This window comes from Microcebus murinus, chromosome 12 (assembly GCF_040939455.1).
Source record: "Microcebus murinus isolate Inina chromosome 12, M.murinus_Inina_mat1.0, whole genome shotgun sequence".
NCBI lineage: Eukaryota > Metazoa > Chordata > Mammalia > Primates > Cheirogaleidae > Microcebus > Microcebus murinus.
The window spans coordinates 23,368,898-23,395,726 of NC_134115.1; the positions used below are offsets into that span (position 1 = coordinate 23,368,898).

Genomic DNA, 26,829 nt, shown 5'->3' on the forward strand with positions numbered 1-26,829 from the left:
CCCAAGTGTCCGCCACACCTGTGCGTGCCCCTTCAAGCAGTTTGACCTTGAACCAGCTACTTAACTTCTTCAAACCCCAGCTTCTGTGTAAAAAGACAGCGGCAGTAACGTTCATTGCCCCAGGTTGCTGAAAAGATCAAATGACATCATGGCTGTGAAAGTGCCTCGCACAGGGATTGGCAGAGTAGGCATTTAATAAATGGTAGTTTTATTTAATTTTATGTCATTTTAAGGGAGGGGCAGATGTAAAAGCTTGTTATTAAGAAATAAGGAGACAGAAACCATAAATTTGTGGTCTGCAATTTTTCCTTCACCAAGAAAACTGTTCACCGAAGCTATATTTGCAGTTAAAATAGGGATAGCAGAATCTTTTATGATACTTCTCTCACCAAAACCTCAGCTTTTAGGAATCAGACACTTTGAAGTTTGGATGTATAATGTATCCCTGCTCTGTGTATTACTGCTACATACATATTTACAATATGAAAATCAGGAGGAAAAAAAAAAACAAAATCAAAGTCAATAGACAAAATGTGAGATCAAATGTAAATGTCAGACACGAAAGCCTATCAGAAATCATCATTTACAAAGATGAGAAATATGATGCTCACAATAAGAAAAATTACTAGTAAATTAGAAATTCTATACAATAAACATTTATGAAGAAGGCTGTTATAGAAAAATTACATTTTCCTCTACCTAAAATTATCTGAAATTTCATCTTCAGAATGATTTCCAGTTTATTAAGATTAAAAAAAAAATTAGGTCACCAATGCTTGGGACACCATTTCTCTTTGGATAATAACATGACTGGTCTACTGCAAAAAGGAGCCAGTGGAGCTCACATAAAATTCAGAAGCTACCAGCTGTCACGTAAACAATCTGCAACGGAACAATCCCAGAAAGGAAACTAAAATGGGAATCCCTGATAAAGACTGTTCTCTGTTTGAGGCCCCTGGGCCTACAGCTAAACTCATCTGTCTGCCTAAGTGGCTGCAAGGCATCTTCTATCTAAAGGACAGGATGTCTGGAAGGGAGTTCAGGCCACAGTGACTGTCAGAAAGCTCAGGTTACAGCAAAACCTCCAAAGTCATTTCCAGAACATAATCAAAGCTCTGCTCTGCACGGTCAGAGCAGTGGTGAGTTCCTAGAACTGATTTTTGTTGCTGAGTTCAGCACTAAACAACCTCTGAAAAAGCTCAGATCAGCTAGGCCGAATAAACAAACAGCCAAAAAAAAAAAGTCCCAAGGAGTTTCATCCACAACTAAATGCGTTGTCCTGTTTCACCAAAAACTCATGCATATATCTAAGTCTTCCTCTCCCCTTCGAAAAAAAACTACAGTTGGCCAATTTTCGAGAGTTCTCATAGGTTCGACAATGTTAAAAGCAATGATACTGAAATCTCCACTGTTCTTTCCTTCAGATACATAAATATCTCTAAATTAAGCACATAGTATTTTCATAAAAATTATCTATAGTCACACAAGCTGTATTACCTCTGCCCATATTAAAAATTAAGAATGCTTAGCACCTATTCTAATGACCACAGGCCCTAATTATAGAAGGGCAAAAGTACAGGGTTTTCCAATAGCTTTTTGTGAAGGCAAAAGCCATATTTTAAAGAAAAATCTTTGAGAGATACAATTTTAAGAAGAATTTCCTATCTTCGAGTTTATGCTTAAAAAGAAATACAAATGGTTAAATCAAACTTAATAACATATTAAAAAAAATAAAACACCCTCTTTGATTAGTTTCAGAATTTATGCTCAGCCTTTGCTGTCACTAGAAGTACAGATTCCTTGCTACTAAAATTGGGATATTTGAAAGATCTCAAACTGGCTTCTCTGAGTACCCTTTCTCAAGTCACCCACAGAGAAAAAGCAGTCACAGACAGAAGAAACCCAGATAGAGGCAGTTATTCATTTCCTGAGGTAACCCACTTCCTTCTTCACACATTTCCTTCTCTTCATCGATATGTTTTTGAAATTAGCATCTTACACAACAATATACTTTTGGGCCTAGGGCCAGGAATCTAGGCAAATTCCAATGGCCATGTCATTATTAATATTAATATCATCACTATAGTGATACAAAATTAGAACTTCAAAGGAACTGTCATGTCAGTCATTTAGAAGGCTCTCTGCAACTTTTTTTTTTTTTTTTTTTTGAGGCAGAGTCTCATTCTGTTGCCCAGGCTAGAGAGCTGTGGTGTCAGCCTAGCTCACAGCAACTTCAAACTCCTGGGTTCAAGCGATCCTTCTGCCTCACCTTCCTGAGTAGCTGGGACTACAGGCATGTGCCACCATGCCTGGCTAATTTTTTCTATATACTTTTGGTTGGCCAATTAATTTCTTTCTATTTTTAGTAGAGATGGGGTCTCGCTCTTGCTCAGGCTGGTTTCAAACTCCTGACCTTGAGTGATCCTCCCGCCTCACCCTCCTAGAGTGCTAGGATTACAGACATGAGCCACCACGCCTGGGCTCTCTGCAATGTTAATTGATGTTTCAGCAAAATAATCTGAATTTTTATGTGCTAGATCCATGCTTTGAGAAAACAGATGTTATCAAGTGAAAAACTGAATACAAAACAATTTCATGGCTCCTGACTACTCCATATGGAAAACCATGGCATCTTCCACAAGAAAATCAATTCGTTAAACTTTCAAATCTTAATCAAACATATGAGTTGTAGGTTTCTTCATTCTAAGTATAACCTTGGATATAAAAACTGAAAGTCTCATAATTATTAAAATTATCTATTTTATTAGACATGTACCTTCTCAATGATTATTATCTTGACTTTAAGCAAAGCAGATATAGGAAGTTGAACAGAAATGTGGCTGTCATGATTCTCCTGTGTTAATAAATACAACATATAATTTAAAAAATAAATCAGTTCTTACCCTAAATATAAGAAACAGACAAAAGAAATAAAGTCTCTTAAAATGTTTATTTTTGTCAGAATAGCTGATGATTTTCTGTTAAGTATTTTGGTTTATTATTCTAATAAGCATTTCTCCTCTTTGACAAACCCACTCAAAATATCCCAATCCTTGAGGTAAAGAACTTTTACTAAAAAAAAAAAAAAAAAAAAAAAAGTCTTGATTTTTTTTTTTTTAAAGAAAAAAATTCTTTAAATTCTTTTAGCTTGATAAATAGAAATAACCTCTTCTTGTTCTACTCTGGTGAACCTAAATGTATTTTACACAGAAAGTATCCAGTCACTTATTGGCAAACCAAAGGTGAGAACGAGTCATATACACGTTCTATTCAAACAGTGCAACACCACTGTGTTCTCATATACTTTTTTTTTTTCTTTTTACAGTTACCAACACCTCGCTGGCAAAGACAAAGTTTCGGAATGGCAAAAGCAACAGAAGTTTTAGATCTCAAAGCTCCAGAGGGGAATTAATCCGAGTCTTCATCATCAAGATAGTCCTCAGCATTGCTTAATGTTCGAACGGCATCTAAAAGAAACAGGGGAAGAAATAAAACACAGGAATTTGTAAATTGCTCAGGTTTTTTTTTTCACTTTCAAAAATCTTGACAATTCAAAAACTTGTAATCTTCCATCTGACCCAGAGATTGTACTTTCCTGAAAATCTTTTTCTACTTTTGTTTTGCAGCCTATGAAGTTGCTGCTGCCACAGAGGCTGACAGATACATCTGTCTATATGTTCCTTAGTCATGAAGAAGAGTAAAAGGCATGTGATACTGAGGTCCATTTCCAACAGAAAGGGACTAGCCACATGCACCAGCATGGAGCACACCAACTTCCTCTCTCCCGGTGACAAGTGCCCAAGACTGGTGGCTTCAGTCAATCCACAGCCTTAGGCTTTACCTGAAGGCAAGGTCACTGGGTAGGAAAGATCACTAATGAGGGAGAAAAGAAAAAGAAAGAGAATGACAACATAGACGCTTCCGTTTTATTTTAGAAAACACCAAAAATAAAATATTCCGAAGCAAAAGACTGAAATGGGAAGAAAAGTTTTAAAATAGAAAGAGCTGAACCCCCTTAAATATTAAATCAACCTTGAACAGAGCTCAAAAGGAAGATATCTGATCTTTAACTGTCACCTATTCAACCATTTAGTCAAATTCTTATAGCAACAGATTATCCCAGGTATAATTTTAGGGGGAAAAATAGAATATAAATACAGGCATGTTGTTGGAGCACAATAAATGTATGTCATAGCACCCAGATCATGATCTCTACATGCCATACCCGCTAAGCTCTTTGGAGATCTGACTGATTCTAACTCTGGGGCAGGAAATATAAGAGATAGACCTAAAACCCTTATCATGCCATAAAGCAAGGATCCTGTCAATGATAGCATCATGTGAAAAGAGTTCAAGATCCAACTTAAAGAGTCCTCCACTAGTCAAAGTACAATAAAGCTACTAATTGTAATGGATGAAGCACATCAAATATTTCAACACACACCAAAAAGAACTCATTAGGGTGCCCTTGGAGAATGATAAGAAACCAGCTCATTATTTTAAAAACTCCTAAATAAAGGGCAAAAATCAAGCATTAATCCTGTTACATGAACTATTCTACCAGGTAACCAACCAGTTGATGAAGGAATTTTTTTTATATATAAGATGATACAGCTAATAACTGAGAAAGATTGAATTATAATAGAATATCATCATCTTGCAACCATTAGTGAAATAACAGATCTAGATAATGGTCATCAATAGATACTAATATCACAGGAAGAGTGACAACCACATGTTAGATGCCTCTGATGAAAGAACACAATATTCTAGATGATATATATATTGCCTCTACCCCTAAGAAAGATAGATTACAGAAGAAAGAAAGAAAGAAAGAAAGAAAGAAAGAAAGAAAGAAAGAAAGAAAGAAAGAAAGAAAGAAAGAAAGAAAGAAAGAGAGAGAGAGAAGGAGAGAGAGAAAGAAAGAGAGAAAGAAAGAAAGAGAAAGAAAGAAAGAAAGAACGAAAGAAAGAACGAAAGAACGAACGAAAGAAAGAAAGAAAGAAAGAAAGAAAGAAAGAAAGAAAGAAAGAAAGAAAGAAAGAAAGAAAGAACGAACGAACGAACGAACCTAGATCTAACACCAATTGATAAAAACATAAATGACAGAGGAACATGACAAACAACACCAGGGGGATGCAGCCAGCAATGTCCAGATTGGGACATTCAAGTTTCTTTAATAAACAGTCTGACCTAGTTTCTTTAATAAATAAATTGCAAGGTTAAAAAGTGAAAAAGAGAGGGAAAGGAAACATTGATTTTAAAAAATATTAAGAGACATATCCATCAATCACAAACTGATCTTATATGGACCCTAACTCAAATAAACCATAAATAGATAAATAAGTGAACAAAGAAACAGGTATGAGAAAAAAGGCAAAATTGGATGACGACAAGTTATTTGGCGATATTAAGGAATTATTGTTAATTTTTAGGTACGTTAATGATATTGGTTTTTTTTTTTAAAGAGTCTTCATGTTTATGGGTTTAGAATAATAATTATTGAGAAAAAGGAAGGGAGAAGGGGGATCAGTACAAGGGAGGTAGGAACTGATTTATCTTGTACAAGAGAGAAAGGAAAGAGAAAGGAAGAACAAGTGAACATAAAGCACAACAAAGGCAAGCGTCAGGATTTTACACTAGTTTCCAAGCTGCTAGAAGATTCCAGGTTGACTATATTCTCCATTCTCCTCAAGAGAAGCTCTGGGAAACTGGGAAGAATTTATTAATGTTTTCTTCTCCCTAATACATACCTAGGAAGGAACTTCAGGACTTCCCATGAACTTGATAAAAAGTAGTTTTTTAAGCTAAAGCAAGAAAGTCAAATAGCCAAGCTCCCATTCCCCTTCTACTTTGCTATCCTATTTTGCCCATTTAAGATATTCTGTGTCCTTCAATTGTTACTTCCGCTCTTTATTTTAATCTTGTTCCTCCTATTAAAAAAAGAAATATGATTTGCCGTGGTGCAAACTCTGATGGAATAGAAATCAAGACAGGCATGAGTCAGGTAAATAAATTCCTTCTCCTTCCTTCCTTCCATGAACTGTTCTGAGGCAGTGAGTTTTCTCTGGAAACTTCCCACATGGCCAAGGGCTGAGGGACGAGCTGTATCTCTTGAGAGCCCACCTCAGGGTATGGCCAGTGTGGTAATTATCTCCCAGCCGCATTCTCATCCTCCCCTGCCTCACTGCCATTTTCCTCAATCCCATTGCCCTGGGTTTCCATGTCCCAAATCAAGCAACAGCACTTAACACAAACACACACACAAACAATAAATAAGTAACTGGTGACAGGACAAACACAGTCACATGGACGAATCTCACAGACATAATGTAAGTGAAAGAAGTCAGATACAGAAACGTACATACTGTTCGATTCCATTTATATCAAGTTCATGAATAGACAAAACTAATCTACGATGAGAAAAGCAGAGGATGCCAAGAGAGGCTTCTGGGGCTACGGGAAGTGTCCTCCAGCTTGATGTGGGCTGTGGTGAATAGGTGTAAGCATGGTAAAAAAAAAAAAAAAATCAAGTGTACACTTAAGATGTATGTATGCAGTTTACTTAATGGAAATTATACCCCAATTTTTAAAGATTGGGGAAAAAATTTAAAGGTTTCAACTCTCAAGTACAGCCCTTACTCCTACCCCCATATCAAAGTTATCCTCCATGGTAATTGCAACATATGAATTATTTTGCCCCTATAAAAAATCCAAGCTGTGCTTTTAAAAGTCAACAACAATATCAGAATAGACTGTTTCCAGTTTAGAGTTCATCCTGGCAATGAACTATGTGGCCAAATGTTCCAACCCTCATTCCAACTAGGATCAAAATACAAATTAAAACTTTTTACAACTGGATGATTGGGGAAATGAAGCAAGAAAAAAAGCACAGAAAAAAGTAATCTGAAAATTAAAATACAAAACTTCATTTCTTGGCTCTGCCTGCCAGGCCCCAAGATTACCTCATTAACAAATTCATTATGTAATCAGTACAAATTCAGGAAGGTAGACTAAAACACACTTGGAGTGAACAGAGCAAAGAGTACCCACCCCCCAGCCCTGCTCTATAAAGGCTGCCGAAAGGTGAGGGGGAAGAGAGAAGACTTTACCACCAGCTCCAACCCCTCCTAAGTACACTCTCCGGGGTCTGAGAAAGGTTTGGTACTTTCCTCGCCTATTCTGATGGAGCTCATAGATGCAAGAGATTCTGACAACCTTCAGCTCTTCAGTCAGGACATTCGAGCACTACCCACCGCAACAGGAAGTCAGTGGCAGAGAGAGGAAGTTAGGCCACAGTCCTACTTCTGACCCAACCAAGACAGCAAGGAATAGGCGGCAGATCTCAGGCAAAAGTGTCTCTCCCACCCGGCTGCAAATATGGCTTCTCAGTCCAAAGGCAGCTGGGGAGCTCCAGCTCAGCTGACAAATGCTTTCTCATTCCCTAGTAGGACCTATATCCATCTACGCATGAGTCAATGCTTTAAAGAACGATTTGCACTGTCAGTGAGCATTCATGGCTTAAATAAGAAATCCCAAACTGATTAACAGTTTATACCATATCTGAAGTTTGTTTTTAAACTGAAGTTTAAAAACAAATTAAAATCTGGAACAGGCCGGGCGCGGTGGCTCACGCCTGTAATCCTAGCACTCTGGGAGGCCGAGGTGGGTGGATTGCTCAAGGTCAGGAGTTTGAAACCACCCTGAGCAAGAGCGAGACCCCGTCTCTACTATAAATAGAAACAAATTAATTGGCCAACTAATATATATAGAAAAAAAAAATTAGCCAGGCACGGTGGCACATGCCTGTAGTCCCAGCTACTCGGGAGGCTGAGGCAGGAGGATTGCTTGAGCCCAGGAGTTGGAGGCTGCACTGAGCTATAATTGGGCCACTGCACTCTAGCCTGGTAGACAGAGTGAGACTCTGTCTCAAAAAATAAATAAATAAATAAAAGCCATGACAGGGATGACACCCTCAAGTGAAAATGGAAACAAATGCACTTAGCTTCTATGATGGAAATGTTTTCTCAAAAGTCGTCTTGGTGATTCTCCACCCACCTGGATCAGTCTAAACTTTAGATGCTAAAGCAAAACTAAAAAGGTTCAGAATAATGAGCAGCAATGCAAAAAAATTAAAAAAGCAAGTCTTCCATTTTACTAGTTTCTTTCTAGAAAATGGTGGAGAAAAAAAATTGGGGGCTTATAGTTCAAAGTGGCATTAAAGTGCCAAACCCAAGATAATAGTGCAGAGTAAGGCTTGAGAAGAAAGGATAAGGGGATTTAATGTCCCCTCCATTCAAATCTTCTTCTGCCTTTTTGGTTTTGGCATGGGCTGGCAGGCTGATGATGAACGGGAGGGAAAGGAAAGGTGGATGGGAAGAAGATTAGATTAGATTAGATTGAATCTAGGGAGGATGGAATTTAGCAGGCTACAGCTGAGAGGTCACATAAACAAGCAGCCTCTGAAAAGTAATCACAAATGACACAAGTGTGTTTTCACACCTTTCTTTCAAAACAACCACACAAGCTTTCCTTTTTTAACTTATTCTCACACATCAATAGATATTTTTGTCTTAAAGAATATATACCTAAACTTTATTTTTAAAAGCTTCCTCTAGTACTATGAATAAAGTCCAAAATGTTTGGCAGAGCCTAAAATAATTTCTATTATACTTTATTGATACCAGCATTTTTTTTTTTTAGAAACAGGGTCTTGCTCTGTGACTGGGGTTAGAGTGCAGTGGCATCATCATAGCTCACTGCAACCCCAAACTCCTGGTCTCAGGCAGTCTTCCAACCTCAACCCACGTGTGTGCCACCACGCCCAGCTAATTTTTTTATTTATTGTAGAGATGGGTTCTCTTTGTGTTGCCCAGGCTGGTCTCAAACTCCTGGCCTCAAGCAACCCTCCCACTTTGGCCTTCCAAAGAACTGGGATAACAGGTGTGAGCCACCATGTCCAGCTGCTACCCCTATTTTTAAAAAGAAACAGAATATAATCATGGAGCTATTAAATACTTAATTTAAAAAATATTTGGTCACAAGAACTGATAAATACACATTTAAATGAAGGAGTGGAGATGATGGTTCTTTGAAAAGGACAGCAAGCAAGATGATTAGAACATGATTGCAAGGAACAAAAGACACATTAAAAAAAGTAAAAGATCCACTCTGTCAGCTGGCATGGTAGTACATGCCTGTTGTCCCAGCTATTCAGGAGGCTGAGACAAGAGGATCACTTGAGCCCAGGAGTTCAAGGCTGCAGTGAGCTATGATGACACCAGTGTTCTCCAGCCTGGGCAACAGACCAAGACCTCATCTCTAAAACATAAAATAAAATTAGGCCGGATGTGGTGCCTCACGCCTGTAATCCTAGCAATCTGGGAGGCCGAGGTGGGAGGATTGCTTGAGCTCAGGAATTTGAGATCAGCCTGAGCAAGGGCAAGACCCTGTCTCTACTAAAAATAGAAAAATTAGCCAGGCACAATGGTGCATATTTATGGTCCCAGTTACTCGGCAGACTGAGGCAGGAGAATCCCTTGAGCCCAGGAGTCTGAGGCTACGGTGAGCCACAATAACACCACTGCACTCTATGGGGGGCGGGGGGAGGGGGAACGACAGAGGAAGACTGTCCCAAAAAATAAAAAGTTAACAAAATTAAAAAAAGATCCATTCTCTCTTCAAATTTGTTTACTTGAGCATGTTCTTCTATTTTGGAGGTTCTGACCTAGAGCAAGGATATTTAAACAAATTCCAAAATCACCTAAAGAGTTTATCTCTTTTTCCCAATACTAAACTGATAACTCAATAGTCATGAATCAGAAGAGAAAGAAGGATTTAGAACAAATACCTGTTCCCTGTTTCTTTTTCAGGAGAGATGCACAGGCAGCGTTAGTAGCCATGTCGAAGGCCAGCTTCTTCTCGTTGTTTCTTAAGTCTGTTCTAGCACCTTCCCAACACAAGAAAAGTAAATTAGGTGTTTCTGAAAACTATATAGTGATACAGCCGACCCTCTTTCCACCACAGCTAATCACTCTTGACAAAACTAAGTAGAGGACGATTCCAGCCAAGAAGTAAACTTTTTCAAAACAGCAAAACTTTCCCAAACAAGTATTTTTGGCATCTTTAATCAGGGAATTTGTTGCCACATCTGTGATAATTATGCACAATAAAAACAGAGCCTTTCTGATCGAGTCCCCATAGCATGGAATGTCAACTTTGCAGTGGGGAGTTTACTGTCCCCGTGGAGCCTAAATTCAATAAGCCCTTTGCTGCTGCTTCTTTATAGAAGACAAAGTGGGTTGAACTTGACGGGATTAATATTTTATGTCTGTAAGTATATACTTCCATGCAAATTAGCAGAATGGCAACATAATAAAGCCCAGAAGCAATTAATTGTTCCTGTAAACCATCTTCTACCCACTTTGTCTATTTATTGTGCTAACAATTACATAAGAATTCATGAATACATTTGCACTGTTAAAAATTTAAAAATACAAACATATGCTGACATAAGTATAAGTCCCATTTCATCTCTCATGGTCTACCCGCTCCAGAGGTAACCATTCTTAACAAATGAGCATGAGTTCTCGTCTCCATTATGTGTGGCACTGCATTCACAACACATATATGGACATATGCACAAAATCACACCACATGTATTGGTATGTAATTTGATTTTTTAACTTTAACAATATGTAATAGTACTCTTTCCTTAGCAATACACATACTTATAACTCACCCTATTTAAACATTTATAAGTGTTCCATTTTGTGAGGTTCCAAAATTTATTTAACCACCCCTCTATTGATGGGCACTTAGGCTGTTCTCAACTTTCATTTTCACAAATGCTGCAATGAACACCCTTGAACAACATTTTTGTTCACATGTATTTCTGAGGAATGGTTTCCTACAAGTGGGACTGAAATGTAAGGCTAGGTACATTTTTAATTCTGCCAGCTACTGTCAGATTGCTTTTCGTAACAGTCTCTAATAAGTCTTTCAATTTCTGCGGTATCAGTTGTACTGTCTCCTTTTTCAACTCTGATTTTAAGACTGCTTTCCAAGAAGGCTTTACCAATTCACACGTTCTGCCATGGTGTATGAGAGTGTTGTTTTCTTTGCAACCACTCCCTCTTTGATAAACAAAATGTGTGTCACGAAACTTAAAGGCACAAAAACACTGATGTAAGAAAAAAATAGTACAGTTAATTAGTAATATGATGATCTCATGTCAAAATCTTTCTCCTGAGCAGATCTATTCACAGTAGGGTTATAGGGAAAACCTCATTCTCTCAGTGGGCTACAGGTCAAAAACTCCTGAAGGTTAACAGTTCTATGACTAATCATATCTTACGTTAAATTATGCTTTACAAATCATACACATGATTTCTATCAGGACAGGAAATATTCAGGCAGTGATGTTTGAGAAGAAACACAACTATTTCCTGGGTCCTTCTTGACCAAGCTAAGAGAAATACAATGTGAGCCATTTATGTAATTTTTAATTTTCTAGTAGCCATATTTGTACAAAGTAAAATTAATTCTAAGAGTATATTTTACTGGACTCAGTATATCTGAAATTTTATCACTTTAACTTATAATCAATAAAAAAGTTATTGTGATGTTTTACGTTTTTGTCTAAGTCTTCCATATCTGGTATTCATTTTACACTTATAGAATATCTCATTTCAGATAGCTTCATTTCAAGGGCTCAGTTGCACAGTGGCTAGTGACTGCCATATGAGACAGTACAGTCATCAGTATAACCTTTAGGGGACACTATATTGGTCCTCAAGGTGTCTGACCTCTTAGACCTGGAGCTTACATCCTCAACGTACTTAATATCTAAAACATTTCCCCTCATATATCCCACCACTTTGCTCTGAGGATCCCTAATGATGGTGATTCCATGACTTGTGGCTTGGGGACTCAAAAACCCTACATTATAGGCTTTGGAATGAGGGTGTGGTATGGGTGATATGCCTGGCACTCTTTAAGAGTTAATTAATGGCCAGGCATGGTGGCTCGTGCCTGCAATCCTAGCACTCTGGGAGGCCAACGTTCGAGGATTGCTTGAGCTCAGGAGTTTGAGACCAGCCTGAGCAAGAGTGAGACCCCGTCTCTACCCAGAAATAGGAAAAAATTAGCCGGGCATGGTGGCATACATGTAGTCCCAGCTACTCGGGAGGCTGAGGCAGGAGGACTGCTTGAGCCCAAGAGTTTGAGGTTGCTGTGAGCTACATGATGCTACTGCACTCTACCCAGGGCAACAGAGCAAGACTCAGTCTCAAAATATCAAGGAGGGGGGTGATTAATTAATATTTGTGGGTCAAATGGATGGAAAGATGGTCAGTCCGTAATTTCACTGCTCCCTGTGACTTGTGAAAACAGGGGATCAAGGTATCCTCTCTCATTGGCTGTCCATCTAACACCTGCTCAGCTCCACGCAGGACACTAGAGCCATCACATTCTTTCTCATCTATCAAGACTTTCCTGTAAGAACAGGGGCCTTAGCAAATTCAACCACACAGTTTTCTCAGACAGGATGTCCCCATACACATGTACACACAACCACACACAACCCTTCCTTCTAATGCCCTATAAAACCGCAGAAATGTACAATAAATTTTTACTAAAAGTAATGTATGTAATTTTAAAGTTTGCCAAGGTTTTAATTTATACTAAAAACTAACACAAATAAACCCCAATAATTTTATTTTATCATAACAACTGCAATACAAGACTAGAGATTAAAACTCTAGTTTTAAAATAAGAAAACTATTACTCTTCCTACTATTTCAAATGGTGTAATTTGATGTAGCCTATTTTTCAGGGTAAGCAAAGAGCAGATAAACCGAACACAAACTTTACCTTTGTCCAGAAGCAACTGGACAATATCTGCATAACCCTTCCAGGCAGCAGCATGCAAAGCTGTGTCTCCCAACTTGTTCTATGGTGATAAAAAGAGAAAGCATCATTTTTAAAATAAAGAATAGATGGAAAGCACACATGGATTTAGGTTTAATTTTAGTTAAACCTAAAATGAGAACAGAGTGATAGAACCATGTACAATTCCAAAGACAATAGGAAAGGAGATTCCAGAGATGGGAAATGAGCCCTTTTTGGGAGATGGAAGAGATAGAGAAGTAGACACTGACTTGGCAGAGCATAGGCTGAAATGCAGATGCCTCCAGAGGGAGGTCCAGGAAGCAGCAAGCAGATCTGCTCCTGCAGAAACCTAGCAAGATGCAGGAATTGGAGATTCCTAGATATGCTAGGGCAGAAATGAGGTGTACATGTGAAAACAAGAGTTCTGGTGGAAAGTATTCAGAAGGCATTACAATCCCAGAGCCCCTTTCTCTCCTCTTGCTGCCAGATGACCCAGGAAAGATGATAGAATTACCCTGCTCAGAAATTAACCAGGTAGTTTCCAAACTTGTGGGCACTAGGTAGGTACAAGAGAGAAGGTGGCAATAGGGCCAGAAACCAAAAGTTGAGGGTCAGGTGAAAAAGCTACCAAATGAATAGTAAGGTCCTTCTCTCAGCTATCTTCACCTACCCCAATGCCCAGTGTGAACTGTCAAGTGCATACCCCAGGCAGGAGACTGGAGGATGCATCTCGGGTGAAGCAGTACAACCCCACGTGGGAGATCAGGGGAGAGTGTACTTATATGAACACCGGGTGTCACCCAGCAAACAGGCAGGACTCACATCACCCTACAGAGAAGCCCACCAGCCACAAGCTCCACCAAGCACACACAAGCTTCCAATCACACTTGAAAATGAATGGACTGGGCCAGGCGCGGTGGCTCACACCTATAATCCCAGCACTCTGGGGGACTGAGGCAAGAGGATCCCTTGAGCCCAGAAGTTTGAGGTTGCTGTGAACGAGGCTGATGCCACGGCACTCTTGCCTGGGTGACAGAGCGAGACTTTGTCAAGAAAGGAAAGAAAGAAAGAAAAGAAAAGAAAAGAAAAGAAAGAAAGAAAGAAAGAAAGAAAGAAAGAAAGAAAGAAAGAAAGAAAGAAAGAAAGAAAGAAAGAAAGAAAGAAAGAAAGAAAGAAAGAAAGAAAGAAAGAAAGAAAGAAAGAAAGAAAGAAGGAAAGAAGGAAGGAAGGAAGGAAGGAAGGAAGGAAGGAAAGAAGGAAAGAAGGAAGAAGAAAGAAGGAAAGAAGGAAAGAAGGAAAGAAAGAAAGAAAGAAAGAAAGAAAGAAAGAAAGAAAGAAAGAAAGAAAGAAAGAAAGAAAGAAAGAAAGAGAAAGAAAGAAAAAGAAAGAAAGAAAAAGAAAGAAAGAAAAAGGAAGGAAGGAAGGAAGGAAGGAAGGAAGGAAGGAAGGAAGGAAGGAAGGAAGGAAGGAAGGAAGAAAGAAAATGAATAGACAATGACATCAGGTACTGGAGGAAAGCCTACAATATTTAGGGAAAAACCAAAACAAACAAAATTAATGGATCTCAGAGGGAAAAGACACAGTAGAGTGAAGAGCAGAAAATACGTTTTTAAAAGCTAAAATTAACACATCGATGAGCTGTAAGATGATATTGTGTTATGAAACAAGAAAAAGATGCTATATAAAAATAACAATCAGAATAAAGTGAGAGCTTATGGTAGACAGAATTCTAAGAGGGCCTCCACGTTCTTTCCCCCATAGTACAGATCCCTGTGTAATTCTCTTCCCAGGTGGGTGAGACCAGTGAATATAATAGATTATCTATATTATATTATCACTCTCCCACTGGCCTCGGGGAAGAAAGCAAACAGCCATGCTGTAGCCTCTAAAAGCTAAGGGCCTTGGTACAGGAAGTCCTGACTTAACATCATGGATAAATTCTCAAAAACTGTGACTTTATGCAAAACAATATAAAACCGATATTTTTCCTGACTAACATTATAGCAAAATGACATTAAAGGAAATAATGTCATTCAAGGACCTGTGTATGTGGTTTCACTTAAAGTTGCAGGTTTCCAAGAACCTATGCACAAGCTTAAAGTTGCAGTTTCCAAGAACCTATTGAGGACGATAAGTGAGCACTAACTGTACTACAGGTGCAAGGAATTCAATGCTTCTGACAGCCTGAATGAGCTTGGAAGAGGACCCCGAGCTCCAGATGAGAATCCAGCTCTAGGCAATACCTTGATTTCAGCCTGGGAGACGCTGAGCAGAGAACCTACTTATGCCATGCCCAGAATTCTGACTTACAAACAAGTATAAGATCCTAAGCTTATGGTAATTTGCTACATAGCAATAGAAAACCAATACAGAGCTCTGGAAAATTAAAAAGACATCCAAAATAAAACATGAAGGTGAGAAAAATCTCTGAGAAAAACTAAGAAAATTGGAAGTTCAATCTAAGAGGTCCAACATCTTACTAATGGGCATTCTGGAACCAAAAGAACAAAGATGAGGGTCAGATAAAAACTGTAAAACTAATAACACAAGATAATTTTCCAGGCTGAAAGAGTTCATCATAATTACTGGAAAATAATGAACACTAAGGCACACCATGGTAAAATCTTAGAACACCAAGGATAAAGTAAAGATTCTCAGAGATATAAAAAGCAGATCTCACATAAAAGAATGAAAATCAAAATAGCATCAACTCTCTCACAAGTAACCCTGCAAACCAGATACCAGACTCATGTCTTCAAAATTCTGAAGGCCCTGCCAGAAATGCAGCCTCTTTCTGCAGCTCCGGGAGGGGCTCAGAGCTGAAGTGTCTTGACCGCGAGCTTGTGTGCGGCCCTCGGCAAGGCTCAGGGAACCTATCGGCATTATCCCATCACCTTGGAAATGAACTTCTGTGTTTTATTGACGGGGTCCCTACATTTTCCTTTCATATGTTCAAATAATTTTTTTCTAAACAACAGCAACAACAACAAAAAAATTCTGAGGCAAATGATTTCCAACCTGGAATTCTGATCAGCCGAATAATCAATCCCAGGCTCCCCTTTCTCAGTAATCTACCCAAAGATACTATCTGACAAAAGGAAGCCCCAGGACCCAGAGAATAGGAGATACAACACAGCAGACAAGGAACAGGGACCCCCAGGAAGACAGCAAAAGGCAGCAAAGACTAAATCGCTCAGACTGGAGCACGAGGATGGAGAGTTTCAGAAAGTATCAGTACAGGGAGAAAAAACAAAGTCACTGACTAACTTACCCATTTTGGAAAAGTGCATGAAAAATGCATAAAACAGTGAGACATTTTGGATACAAAAAAAAAAAGCACCCTAAATAAAAGTCAATAATTAAACACAGAAGCAAAAAGTTATATAAACAGTGAACGCAAGTTAGATAGCCCTAATAATGCAAACATTATGTAGTAATATAACCAAAAACTATGGTAAGATACATTGGGCAGAACAGAGGAGGAAGGGTTGGGTGCTGGGGTGCGGGTGGTCAGAGCTGACAAGCTTAACCCATCACCTACCCAACAGGAAGCCAAAATACATATGAAGAAGACCCATGACAAGAGAGCTCCAAACGCCTATTCCTTAGTAACATGAAGGTATGTACAAGAAGAGCTCAAATCTGACAGTGATATATGAGAAGCAGTGGGCAGTGCTTTTGTACAATTTGAATTTTAATAAAATAATGCTTTTCAAACCATGTGTTTATAGTATTTTGATTAAAATGCTTTAGATGCCCATAAGTTGCAGTATACTAACAAGAACATGGCAGTACACTAACTTGTTAGTACAGTGTACTAACAAGAACATGGCATGGTGTATCTAGTAATTTGCACGTGAGCGTTCTCACCTGTTGGTTCAGTTCAATGTTTGGCTGAGTAAACAGCATTTCCACTATATCTGAAATTCAAATAGAGAAGATATTATTTGAGAATGAAAAGTGAAAGGCTGACAAATCCAGGCAAAATAAATTTTAAAAAGATGATTCTTTGGAAGGATCTTCAAGAAAATTGTAACAAATTTTTAAAAATACATGTAAATGGAAGAACCTAAGAATCAAAAAAGTAAAATTATTTAGGGAGAAATATTTTTTCTAATAGTTTTGGGTTTTGCATTTTCACATGACCTCTATTATAGGAATATTTTAACATGCATTATAATACTTTGCATTCATATAACTAAATTATGCTTTATTAGCTAAAATAGTCTTCTTTTGGGAGACAGTCACAAATTTTCCTTTGGCTATGCTATTTAATTGGTTGGGTTCTTTATTTCTCATTGCTGTTAGGTTTATTTTTTTATTTAGAGAGGAGTAGAAAGAATGGGTGGTAGATTTTTGGCCAGGATGAAATACATATAGAAATTCAATTTGTCATCATTATTGGTTATAACACAGAAAGTATAAATTGAATCACAAACTTAAATGAATGGTGTCTTTCTCCTGAATCTAATAGTTTGCATTAAACTTAAAATGCAAATCATAAAAGCATACCTTGGGAAAAGCTAAGCTAGAGGAGTCAGTTCTGCCCTTTTCTTCTGTAAGATTACATAGTTAGCTAGTTTTTTTTATTAATATTACTGTTGTTTTCTGGTAACTTTTCCAAGCCAGAGAGAGGAAAGGAAGTTTCCAATCTTTCAGGTGAGAGAGGCCCATGCAATGAGGCTGACCAACCACATTCTACCCACTGTTCTACAGAGCTTCCAGGAACAAGGCTTTATTTTGGCTGACATTCCGAAAAGAATAGCCAATGGGTTTCATTTTCATTTTTGTAAGTCTGGTTCCCCTAAGGTGAAATACATTTTCAGCAGCATAGAAATTTACAATAACAAACAAAATGTCATACCTTTGTGGCCCCCATGACAAGCCCAGTATAAGGCTGTGCTTCCAGCTTTGTCTAAGCCATTAACACCCACTCGGTTGTCCAAACATTCTCTCAACCAGCTCAAGTTGCCTGAAAGAATTTTATGTTTATAAAAACACAAGAACAAAAGCTTTTATTTTGTTTTGTTTTGCTTTGAAATCAATTTCACCCGGCATAAATTTCCATTTGTAATAGATTAATCAGCATGTCTTAAATTAAGACCTACCCCATAATGCATTTATTATGGTATTTTTGACTTCCAGTTTATTAATGGAAAGCATTAACATCAATTTTTAATGGTAGGTCAATGGGAAGAGTTGCCTAAATGGGTCTACTTAAGGTATTTCTGTGTCTATGACCAGGGCTGGAAATGCCGCACACTATAAGGGTATATTTGGGATTTCCAAGACTATAAAAAAATATATATATACATATTTTTTTCTGGAATTTAGGAAAAAAACAGTTGAACCTAAGAACAAATAGATACTATCCCTATTCATTTCCCAATGCATTTTCAGTTCTTACAAGAAAAGAAACACTAAATAACCTACCCAAAGCTGCTGCTCCTACATGCTAAAATATAACTATTAATTTAAAATCCTCAGGCTAATGCCCTAAGTATCTAATTCACAAAGAATTTTTAAAATATCAGTTTAGTAGTTCTACTTATGTACCATCCTAAACCAATAATTTCCTTTAGCACATTCAGATTTCAAAAAGATCTAAAATAGAATGAAATAGAGCTCACTGAGGCTTTGCGAAAACTTTCCATTATCTATAGCAGGGTTTCTCAACAGCGGCCCTATTGGCATTTGGGGCTGGATTATTGCAACATCCTCTAACTCTACCCAAAAGATGCCAGTAACATCCAGTCATGACGGTCAAAATGTCTCCAGATATTACCAAATTTCCCTGTGGTTTGAAGGGAGAAATCACCCCTGCTTGACAACTTCTGATCTACACAATAAAAAGCCCAAGATAAGACCCATCATTGTTTGGCCATGGCTCTTCCACAGATGCAACCCTGCTCCTCCCCCCTCCCCAGCCAAACCCGACACTCTCCTAAACCCATACCCCTTGGACAGCTCTACCTTCCTTCCTGCCCTCTAGCTACTCACTCTGGCCTCTTCAGCCTGTTTAACTTAAGCCCATTTCAATTGCTATACTTATCACACCATATTTCACACATATTTCTCTCATGCCAGCCTTTGAGCTCTGGAAGTCGCAAACCATAACCATAAACCATGTCTCTCTTCACCACTGAGCACAGGGTAAGAAAAGTACTCGAAAGACTAACACTTTAAAAGTAAAATCACACTTACCTCTCTAGAATGATAGGAATCAGAACAGACATTATCCCCAGAGGTGGCAAGAATTTAACTGGGAAGGTAGACAGGGAACTTTCTGGGCTGATAGAAATGTTCTAGATCTTGATCTGGGTATTGGTTACATGGGTGTATGTAGTTGTCAAAACTCATTAAGCTGTATAATTAAAATCTAAACTTTTACTGGACTGTATGCCTCAATCAAAAAGAATCACACCTACCTCTTTTTGCAGCTTCATGCAATGGATTGTCTATGGATTCTGCCTGCTCAGCCACTAGATTGAAAACAAAAAGTGCAAACCCAATGTTGAAGTGCCACCCAAAGATTCACTGAAGCCACTCACTCGCCACGGCCCCCCAGCTTCAGGAGTGCCAGGCCCTCAATACAGCATCCCTTACTTACCGTGGACCAAAAATAACAGAAAAGCAAATGGATAGTTCCTGCTTTAAAAGAGGCTGGATTATGTGTTAAATGAAATGAAACCAAGCAACAAGGCAATGCCACAGCAATGAACTGGAAGTATAAACAAACAAACAAAAAACCCACAGCAATGAACTGGAAGTGTAAACAAAACCTGAGTGTAAACATTAACCTGAGTTAAATGCATAATAGAGTTTACTCGAGTATTTAAGAAACAGTCACAAAAATGGAGAAGAAAGCATTTGATGTTCATTTTTATATTTTGCAAAGCACTCTACTTTTGAAGATGCCTGAAAATAATTCTGATTCCCTTTTGTGTCTGCATGAAGGAAGGGATAAGGGGGAAATGCACTGCTTACTGTACTTAGAAAAGACAATAGCATACCTACCTGCCCCCAAGGAGGGTATATTCACTGCTGTCCTAGAATCAGTAGGAAAGTCTAAAGGAAGATGGTTGTTCAGACACACTTCCAGCCCATTCTCTCCCACCATTAAAGGGCTATCACAGGACATGCCCTGGGCTGCCAGGGCTGCAAAGCAGGGAAGGCTCATTCTCCACCCTCAGTGTCTAATGACCCAGGCTGGAAATGCAGTGTACTGTAACGGTGTATTTGGGATTTCAAAGGCATAGAAAGGTACAGAAATGTTTAAAGTCTTTTTTGGCAAAGAGCAGTAACACCAATTAGACCAGGGCGAGCTGGGCCCCAAGCAGAAGCCCTCGTCCCACCCCCCACTCCCACCCTCCAGAGCTCTGCAGGACCTTCCCTGAAATTTTCCAAGTCTCTCCAGTGCCCAGAACTGGTGTGCCTGATGCCAGCGCTATTGTTCTAAGAATTCATCTGATGCCAAAGTCTAAGGAATATTAAGTCATCTAAATCCAACCCTGTCGTTCTACAGTTCTGGGAAACTGAATCCCAGAGGTAGTGGGTTAGGTGTCTTAACTAAGACGTCTTGCTATCAGGAAGTGGAAGAAAAGAATTAAAAACCAGGACCCTTGTTCAGCTATCCTGTGTTCTTTTGGCTTCACTCCGCTGGTTTCTACGTAAGCGTTTTTGTCTGTTTTGTCCTCTTCCAGCTAGAAGCAGCTTCATGGCAGGAGCCACGTCTTATCACTCAAGCTCCCCAAACTGCCGAGATAGACATTTAATGAACATCACTGCCCCAAACATGAATTAACAAGGCTGGGTTATTACATCACAAAAGAAAAGGCTAGTCTAAGAAATGATCTGTGAGATTTAGCTTAACAGCATTAAAAAAAAGTGTTTTAAGAGTTGAATAAAGTAAAACCATAAGCATTTCCTTGAAAACCTTGGGTTCTTTCAAGAATGCTACAATTCATTCTCTTAGACCAAGTCCACACCTGATGTCCATGGCCATTTTACTAACAGGAGGGCCAGAGTGGAAAATGTCCTAGACTGGCAAAAACTCCATTGCTTTTTCAGTCATAATAGCAAGCAGAAAGCCTCAGGCACCAGATCACTGAAAGTTGACGAAGTATAGCTAAAGTAAACCCACTCGGACAACACTTACCATAGTTGCTTGGAATTAGTCCAGTCCTGCCTTTGGAGGTACCTTTCCACCAATTGGTATCACTCTGGTTAAAAAAAAAAAAAAAAGAGTTAAACTAAGTGATACCAAATCCAGTTTGTATTCAATCACTTTTAAAACTTTTCAGTTCACAGGGTGTATACTACCTGTTCTACAAAATGTCCATCAGCCCTGCCCACATTGATTAAGCTTCCTCACACCCCAGCTATGCTGTTCATTTCTCTTATCATTAAATGGCAAATATACACACATCTGCCTGCAACAAGTCAAATACACTTCATCACAGAGCCTCAACAACCAAACAAATCAGAGACAATATGAAACAGAAGGGGGAAAAAATTACAATAGTTTCAACTAGCCATATGATTTTTTTTTTGTCTAGAGTTTCATTTCTCTTAGCTTCAAGACATTTTTGTGGAGGGGGCAGGAAAGGGAGTGGTTCTAAAGACTTCTTTCTTTTACCTTAATTTTGTGGATAACTTTTGTTACAGAAAAGTTCAAACCTATACATATGTAGAAAGGACAATACAATGAACTTACATATACTCATTTCTCAACTGCATGAACCATCTGCTAATGGCTGATATTGTTTTTATACGCCTCTATAACCTCCCTCCCCTTCTGGATTATTTTGAAATAAATTCTAGACATCATATTATTTCATCTGTAAATATTTCAGTATATATCTCTATAAGATAAGGACTTTTTCAAAGATAATTATAATATTTTCACAGCTTAAAATTTTTTATCAGTAATTCTTTAATATCATCAAATACCTAGATTAATACTCAAATTCCCCAATTGCTCTATAATTTAAGATCCAAATAAGAACCATGCAATATGACTGATTGATTTGTCTCATAAGTTTCTTTTAACCTATAGGTTCTCCCTCCATTCTTTTTTACCTCTTACAATATATTTGTTGAAGAAACCAGTTTGTTAGTTCTGTAGAGTTTCAAACACTATAGATTTTGTCTGATGCATCACAGTGATATAGTTAAACATGTTCCTCTGTTCCCTGTATTGCCTATAAATTATTTGTTAGTTCTAGAGCCTTAATTAGATTCAGCTTCAAATTTTTGGCAAGGCTATTTCATAGGTAGTTTTAATTTCTCCCACTGGGTGACACATAATGTCTGATTGGCATCTTTTTGTGATGTTAGTAGCCAGTGATGATCATTGTCTCAATTCATTATTTTGTAGGAACTGCAAAATGGTGACATTCTAATCCTATCATTCTTTCTTCATTTAAATAACTAGAATACCTCTTTAAAGAGAAACTTTCCCTCATCAACTCTAAGGTTATCCAGAGATGAAGTTCATAGAGAAAAGGCAAAAAAAAAAAAAAAAAAAATATTGATTCTTTTTCTTATCAGTTGTCAGAATGAAAAGTTGGTTCCCTAGCATCTTCTCCTGCTAGCCAATCATGTTTGCTTGTGTTGAAGTAACATTAGAAATTCATAAAATTTAAACATATTTGATGTATTTCAATCCTTGGGAGTTGTTGCCCTAACTGATATTCACATCGTCCTATCTTTGGCCAGTGGGAGCCTCTTCAAGTTAGTTCTCGAGTCCTTTCTACATGACCCTACTAGTCTTGGGAGCTTCTTTGCTTTCTAATAACAAGATGTTCTGGGTTTAACATGTACGTCTGCTGCCCCAGAGCTGGTACCAGCCATTTCTCAAAGGAGAGAAACAACATACTATTTTTGGGATGGTCATTTTTTCTAGGGCCTGTCAAAAAGCAGAACAGGGAATATATTTGTTTTGTTTTGTTTTGTCTTAGATAAAACACAACACAATCCTTCCAATTCGAATGAAAGACAACATCGTTTTTACTTAACATCATCAATTTTACATCCATATTTTTGCCGTGCTGAAAATCCCAGTTACCAACATCACCGACCAAATGACTCAATTGCTCTAAACCACAATACAAATGCGACAATCCTAGAAGTAGCAATACCAACATTTCTCCCACAAGATCATGATTTAAAACAGTTTATTGTTATTATTATTATTACTATTGGGAGTTCCTTTAGTCCTTCCTATATATTCTACTAGAGATGTTCAATCAAATTGCTGAGTTGTTTTTTGTTTTTTTTTTTGAGACAGAGTCTCGCTTTGTTGTCCAGGCTAGAGTGAGTGCCGTGGCGTCAGCCTAGCTCACAGCAACCTCAAACTCCTGGGCTCGAGCGATCCTTCTGCCTCAGCCTCCCGAGCAGCTGGGACTACAGGCATGCGCCACCATGCCCGGCTAATTTTTTATATATATATATCAGTTGGCCAATTAATTTCTTTCTATTTATAGTAGAGACGGGGTCTTGCTCTTGCTCAGGCTGGTTTTGAACTCCTGACCTTGAGCAATCCGCCCACCTCGGCCTCCCAAGAGCTAGGATTACAGGCGTGAGCCACCGCGCCTGGCCAAATTGCTGAGTTTTAAAGCAACTTAGAATACTTCCTCTCTCCTCTCTGTGTGGTTGTGCCAATTAAGCAGAATACAATTAAGTTAATTGAATTCATTCTGCTTTTAATTTTTAGGGATTGCTTTATACTATTTAATTTTATAACTATGTAAAAGTTTTATATAATACCAAAGTCATATCTTCAAAACGAGGTAAAAATTTTTAAAAAGTCCATCTTCCATCTTTGTTTATTCTACCCTACTTCCTTTTCTCCACAGAGAAAACTATTTTTACTCCACATGAAGTAAAACTAAATTATATGACTCACCCTTAGACTTTTTATTTTAAATTGAGGAAAATAGGTATATGTATATTCTCTCACTTTTTGTTAGATAAGTGAGGGCATACTATCTACATTTTTCACCTTGTTCTTTTTTACTTAAATTATGTCAAAATAGCACACAGAGATATTCCTCATTCCTTTTCATAGCTGCATATTTCATTTGTAGACAGATCAAAGCTTATTCAACTATTGTTTTATTGATGGAAAACGCTACTTTCAATCTTATGCTTCTATAAATTGTGCTAAAATGGATAGACTTCTACATATGCATTTCTGTGTATATATACATTTAAATAATTTATGGTGTTAATGCTACATAAAACAGTCTTATATATCTTTAGTACATATGCAGTATTACAAAATGTTGGCTGGACTTACCATGTCACTAATGTAAATAATATCACCTTCTTCAAAGTACAATTCATCTGGCTAGAAGAAAAAAAAAGGTTTAATTAATCATTAATACAATGATTAATTATATAGATTATGGATCCTAAAGTATCCTTATAAACAATGTGGTTTTTATATACTTAAATCAGCTCATAAGCCATATAATAAAACATTATTGACAAATTAATACATGAACAGAAGGCTGAATTTTTTAGATGGGGAACTTAAAAGAATTATATATAAATCAAATAGGGAATCCCTTCATACACACACACATCTTATATTCTTCCATAAAAAATCAAGATAGATTTTTTATATCAGAATCAAATATTAATAAAACTGCTTCCTTGTAGAAATTCCAAAAAGTGATATGCATTTTTTCATAAAAGGATAAATATCTAGAATTAAAACCATGAAAAACAGCTAGAAGCTTAGTTCTCTCATAAAGGAGCCCTCAATCCTTAGACACTTTAATATCAACTTGTTCTATATACTTATTTTGAGAAAACCATTATCCTAGCTTTTAGTGTTCAGAAAGAATGAATATCTCACGTATACGAATAATCAATACATAATCCAACCCTTAATAAGGCTACAGGGCTAAAAGTTATGAAGCAATAACTCAGCCAGTCCAAACAAAAACCACAAGCAGCCCTAAGGGGTTAGCTAATTACACAGACCATATGTGCTCTGGCCTGCACCAACCAAATGTCCTACAAACCCTCTGAACAAAGCCAGGCACTTTAATTGAATATCTTTTTCCCATCGGTAGATAACACTTATCATGAATTTCTAAGTAAACAGGATGATGACTATTAAGAGCAAATTTCAGATATTGGGAAATGTTCACATCATCATGTTGAATGAAAAATGTAGGGCACAAATTTCACATAGGATAAGATCATAATTATGCATGATATACACATAGAAAAGTTTCCAAATTTCCTATCACGAGCATGTATTACTTTCATAATTTTGGCAGGGAAAATACCTTTAAAAGAAAGGCTGTTATTAGCTCTGATTGTAATCACTATAACAAGTAAAAATTATGCTAATGAAACAAAAAATTATTTCATTCACTCATTTTTTCAAGTTATTTACCTCCTCTCAGTAGCAGACTAGGGCAGTAAACATTACTCAGCATTAGTAATTTACTCAGATTAAAAGCTGATCCATATTATAACTATTGCCCCCAGATATAAATGGAGACTATATCAACTATAACATGCTTTAAGCAACCCAATACCTGAATATTTAGGTGCAATATGCATTTGAATATAAAAATTAGCAAATGATTAATGAAACCCCCCCCAAAAATGGCTAAAGTCTTTTAAAGGGCATTCCTGCAGCATCTGTTGCATTTATACTTTCATTTACAGAGACAGACAGCATAAACTATGTAAAATTAAACTTATTAGACTTGATGATATACATTTTAATATTATTTGAAATAAGTTTTTATTTATTTTTATTATTTGAATTTAAAAGAAAAAAATTAAAGACCTCTCAGATTTGTCTCTAAAATGTTCTGATGATGGATGACCAATACTATTCCCAATATGTTATGAATATAGAAAGTGATTGGGAAACAAACTATTTTCCTTTAGTATTTCCTTGCTGCAAACCAGATCACTCTCAGAGAAGCCAGGAAGAGGACTCACTCCCCACCATGACATCCCAGCTGGACACAGCAGCTATGCCCCATAATAGTAAGGGTGGCCTTCGCTGGCAATGCCATTTGACTATCTCTCCTTTAGATAACATGAAGGCATGGGAAGGGAGAAAGAAAGAAGTAAGATAATGTAAGGAAAATGGGATATATGTGAACTGCAGCATTTTCCTGGAGTTTTGAAAGAGTTCAATACCTTTAAAAGATCTGTTCTGGGCCATTCTTACTGGGTACGTTTCCAAAAACTAATCTTGCCCAGTGAATCGTCCTCAATCAGTGCTTTTAGAGAAGTTAAGGAGTTATCCCGCCCTTTGGTTTTAGCCTCTTTCTAAAACCATAAAAGGCAAGTCTTTCTAAATTTCCACGTTTAATAAGAATCACTCACCCTTGAAACAAAAAGGTTACCAAAAAAAAAAGTACCAAACAAATAGCTTCTAAAAACAAAGTGCACACACACAAAACCCTGGTAATTAGTCTTCTTTATAAAATAAGTAATAAAGTCAGGGGGGAATAGGGAGTAACTGCTTAATGGGTCCAGGGTTTTATTTGGGGGTGATGAAATGTTTTGGAAATAGACAGACATAGTGGTTGTGCCACTTTGTGAATGCACTAACGCCACTGAACTGTTCACTTTAAAATGGTTGATTTTACGTTATGTGAATTTTACCTCCATTTAAAAAATGTAATAAAGCCCCAAATCCCTAAAACTTTTAAAGTCTTTTAAGCAATTCTTGCTCGTGGTTTTGGTAAAGTGCATCAGTTGGAAAATGCCACTAAGTCCAGTCACCTCACTACCTCTCTCACTGCTGTTTCAGTTTTTAAATTAATGGCTGCTGTTCAGTAACAGTGTCGGCCACAAGCCTGCCACTAGGTCAGACTTGTTTTTCAACAGAGACAACAGCAACAGGGACTCGATTTCACTCAGGTAAAAAAAAAAAGGGTTATTTCTTCATCC

The 26,829-nt window shown here is 37.7% G+C and overlaps 1 protein-coding gene across 2 annotated transcripts in view; it reads right to left on the reverse strand.

The window, feature by feature from the left end:
* Positions 1-2,931: 2,931 nt before the first annotated feature.
* OSTF1 (osteoclast stimulating factor 1) overlaps positions 2,932-26,829 on the reverse strand; it is a 53,381-nt gene continuing 29,483 nt past the window's right edge. For both annotated transcript variants that reach the window (XM_012759808.2, XM_076008622.1), the window contains exons 3-10: positions 24,194-24,244; positions 21,050-21,113; positions 19,320-19,373; positions 17,756-17,863; positions 16,762-16,811; positions 12,874-12,952; positions 9,851-9,949; positions 2,932-3,467 (exon numbers count right to left, since the gene is read on the reverse strand). In XM_012759808.2, coding sequence (XP_012615262.1) covers positions 3,409-3,467; positions 9,851-9,949; positions 12,874-12,952; positions 16,762-16,811; positions 17,756-17,863; positions 19,320-19,373; positions 21,050-21,113; positions 24,194-24,244 — 564 coding nt within the window. In that variant the 3' untranslated portion in view covers positions 2,932-3,408. The remainder of the gene's footprint in view (positions 3,468-9,850; positions 9,950-12,873; positions 12,953-16,761; positions 16,812-17,755; positions 17,864-19,319; positions 19,374-21,049; positions 21,114-24,193; positions 24,245-26,829) is intronic.